The sequence below is a fragment of the Priapulus caudatus genome, unplaced genomic scaffold (assembly GCF_000485595.1).
Source record: "Priapulus caudatus unplaced genomic scaffold, Priapulus_caudatus-5.0.1 Scaffold52, whole genome shotgun sequence".
In the NCBI taxonomy this organism is placed as follows: Eukaryota; Metazoa; Priapulida; class Priapulimorpha; order Priapulimorphida; family Priapulidae; genus Priapulus; species Priapulus caudatus.
In genome coordinates this window covers 191959-195070 of record NW_014577113.1, presented here as the reverse complement: position 1 = coordinate 195070, position 3112 = coordinate 191959, and the positions used below count along the sequence as shown (strand labels likewise).

The 3112-nt window shown below is 47.0% G+C and overlaps 1 protein-coding gene across 1 annotated transcript in view; it reads left to right on the top strand.

The window, feature by feature from the left end:
* Window positions 1–3112, top strand: part of LOC106820923 (condensin-2 complex subunit D3-like) — a 30434-nt gene that overhangs the window by 23991 nt on the left and 3331 nt on the right. Inside the window, exons 25-26 of the mRNA XM_014825525.1 lie at window positions 1320–1507; window positions 2622–2810. Coding sequence (XP_014681011.1) covers window positions 1320–1507; window positions 2622–2810 — 377 coding nt within the window. The remainder of the gene's footprint in view (window positions 1–1319; window positions 1508–2621; window positions 2811–3112) is intronic.

Here is a 3112-nt window from a genome sequence, read left to right as displayed (position 1 = left end):
TATAGGGGAGAAAATCCAGAATACTGCGGCACACAATCTAAACGAGCGCGAACCTAGGCTCGTCAATAGTCCGGTGTATAGCATCATGGTAGGAAAAGCCATCACTGGCCGAAATTGGAGGTCACAAGGTCAAAGGTCAGTGGGCACAGGGCAGATTTAGACATTTTCTGAGGACATGGTCTGACGGAGCGATTGAAAAACTTTTTTGTTTCAGCCGGTGACCTAGCATTTTTATGGCTTTATTGAAAGGACATGAAATGTCCCTTCTGCTGACATGCGAAGAGTAAGTGTCGGATACACTTTTGACCCTCAAGAGGAGGGTTAAACATGATTTGTTCACTGTCAAACAAAGGAGCTGAACTGCTTTTTGCTAGTAGAATCCCCTTCCCCCGCCCCCCACCTCCCTCCTACCCTCCAGCGGCATAGTAGGGCGTGTCACCTAACATGATGTCGTACGCAACTGCGTCGAAAGAGTGTCTGCTATCTGCGCACCTAAACAAATGTCGGGACTACGCACGACTGCAAATTTTACCTTTATAATCTTAGCAACACGACCTCAAGACCCAGAACGCTCTGCGGCTCTTGTATTGGCTTAATGAAAGGACCCATGAAATGTCCCTTCTGTCTGCACAATGCGAAGAGTAGAGTGCTCCGGATAACCTTTTTACCCTCAATGAGAGCGGTAAACCATGGGCAATTTGTTGACGGTACACAAGACTGAGGAGCTTGAACTGCTTTTGCTATTAGAGCCCCCTTCCCCGCCACCCTCCCCCTTCCCCCTCCCCCACCCACTCCCACCGCCACTTCCTACCCCCACCCTCCCCCTACCCTCCATCTGCGACTTGGGCATGTCCTAACAATGTGTACGCAACTGCGTGTCTGCATATCTGCGCCTAACAAATGTGGTACTACGCACGACTGAAATTTTACGTTTATAATCGTAGCAACACACCTCAGATGAGCCCAGACGCTCTGCGGCTCTTGTTATTCACTCCTAATATTGTGATACTTGATTGATGTAGACACTAGTATCCCTGCAGAGTATCACAGTACTCTGAAAGTTAATTTATTATTAAATTAAATAAATTACCTAGACAGGTACAAATGCTAACTCTATTATAAAACTAAATTAAACTAAATTTAATAAAATAAAATAAAATAAAACTAAATTATAAACTCTAACACCGTATATAATCTGGGACAGGAATAATGATGGGTAACGTATCACTAACACGGATTGGAACAGTCGGTGACGTGTGTTTCGTCGTAGCGCGTCTGTAACTCTGGGAAGCACTGATAGTTTCGCATCCCCACTGCAGGTTACCAGGCGGCCAACATCACGTTCATGCCACACGACATCAGCGCCATCCCAACAACTCCGATCTCCGTGAGAAAGGTGAGACCGAGAGGCTCACCACCAGAGGGCACCACCACGGATATGCTTTGCCTGCCTTTTTTGCCAGATAAGCTGCAGCCTCCGCCGGCAGCGTGGAACGTCGAGCCACCAGTAAGTCTGCATGCAGGGGCGGATCCAGGATTTTTTAAGGGGGGGTGTCCAGGAAGAAATAAAGGGCACTTTTTCCTGCTTAATTTTTCTGGTGTTTTAAAAAGCCGCCAAATGCCACTTGGGGGGGTTTGGGGGACCTCTCCCTAGAAATTTAAAAAAAATTGGTCTAGAATGCAAAAATTTATCAGATCCGGTCCCCTGCGTACCCCTCTTTGCCCATTTCTAGGTTTTTATAACAAATTTATATATATAAGTAAATCTTTATCAGAAAAACTAGCCTTGAAAAAATTGGGATGAAATTGTTTAGGGCACTTTGAATGCATCTGCTAGTGTTTATCGGCTAGTCTACCTGGGAAGCAGTGGATGCGTGCTCGTACGCACGTTGTTCCACGAAAAGCTTGCGAATTATAAATGAGTAGCTTAATAAATTCCACCGCCAGATTTATTCTCATTTGCAGCATTGTATGGACTACGCGGTTTGCAGTGTTAAAATGGCATGTTCTTGCAGCAAAATGCATAGATATACTTACTGTGAGCTCGTCTATGTTGCAAAATTCACTACACCTCATTTGTATTGCTACTTTCATAACATTTCTTTACAAAACCTATTAAACGAGAATACTTGTCTTATGAAAGTAGCGCCACAATGATGTTTACACATCCGGGACACAGCCGAGCGATCGTTAACAGTTCTTTTCTATGATAAAACAAGTTATAATTCATTATTATATGTTTGTTCAGTACAAAATTGTAAAATTTATTTAAATCACATGTTATCCACATTACTTATGCAATCAGCAAACAAATACGGTATATAATGTTTTCTTTCCAGGAACTATTTGCGCTAGCGTACCCTCTTTGCTCAACATAATTTATGTGTATCTATACGCCGAAACTCTGTCGGACGTTGTTTCAAAATCCTCTAGTTCGGAGCACATTTCTGGCTCAATAAGAACATTTCGTGATATTTGCATACTGCAAGTATGCTCACAGTAGGTGTATGTAGGCTTTTTGTTGCGAGGTTTATCCACTTTAAAGGACGTGATTCACTGTGTAGCTGATACTGATGCCTGCTTAGCTAAATCAATTTTGCCTTCACTTCTGTGCACTTCAGCATGGCAGCGCGAAAGTTAATCTGAAGCTGACAGAGGCAGGCGGCGCGAGAGGGAGACAGCGGACGAGGAATGCCCCTGGCGACGCGGAGGCTGCGGTCGTCACGGCGATCAAGGTCGAGGCGCCCGACGAGATGTCGGACGAGTCTGCGGCGGATGTTGTCATGGCGGAGAGAGAGGCGATGAGCTGGGTGAGAGGCTGGCACTGGACAGCGGGGTCACGCACGATGCGACACGGGTCAGGCGGGGTCACACACAATGCGACACGGGTCACACACGATGCGACACGGGTCAGGCGGGGTCACACACGATGCGACACGGGTCATGCGGGGTCATGCACGATTCGACACGGGTCACGTGGGGTCACGCACGATGCAACACGGGTCATGGGGGTCACGCACGATGCGACACGGGTCACGTGGGGTCACGCACGATGCGACACGGGTCACGCAGGGGCACGCACGATGCGACACGGGTCACGCAGGGGCACGCA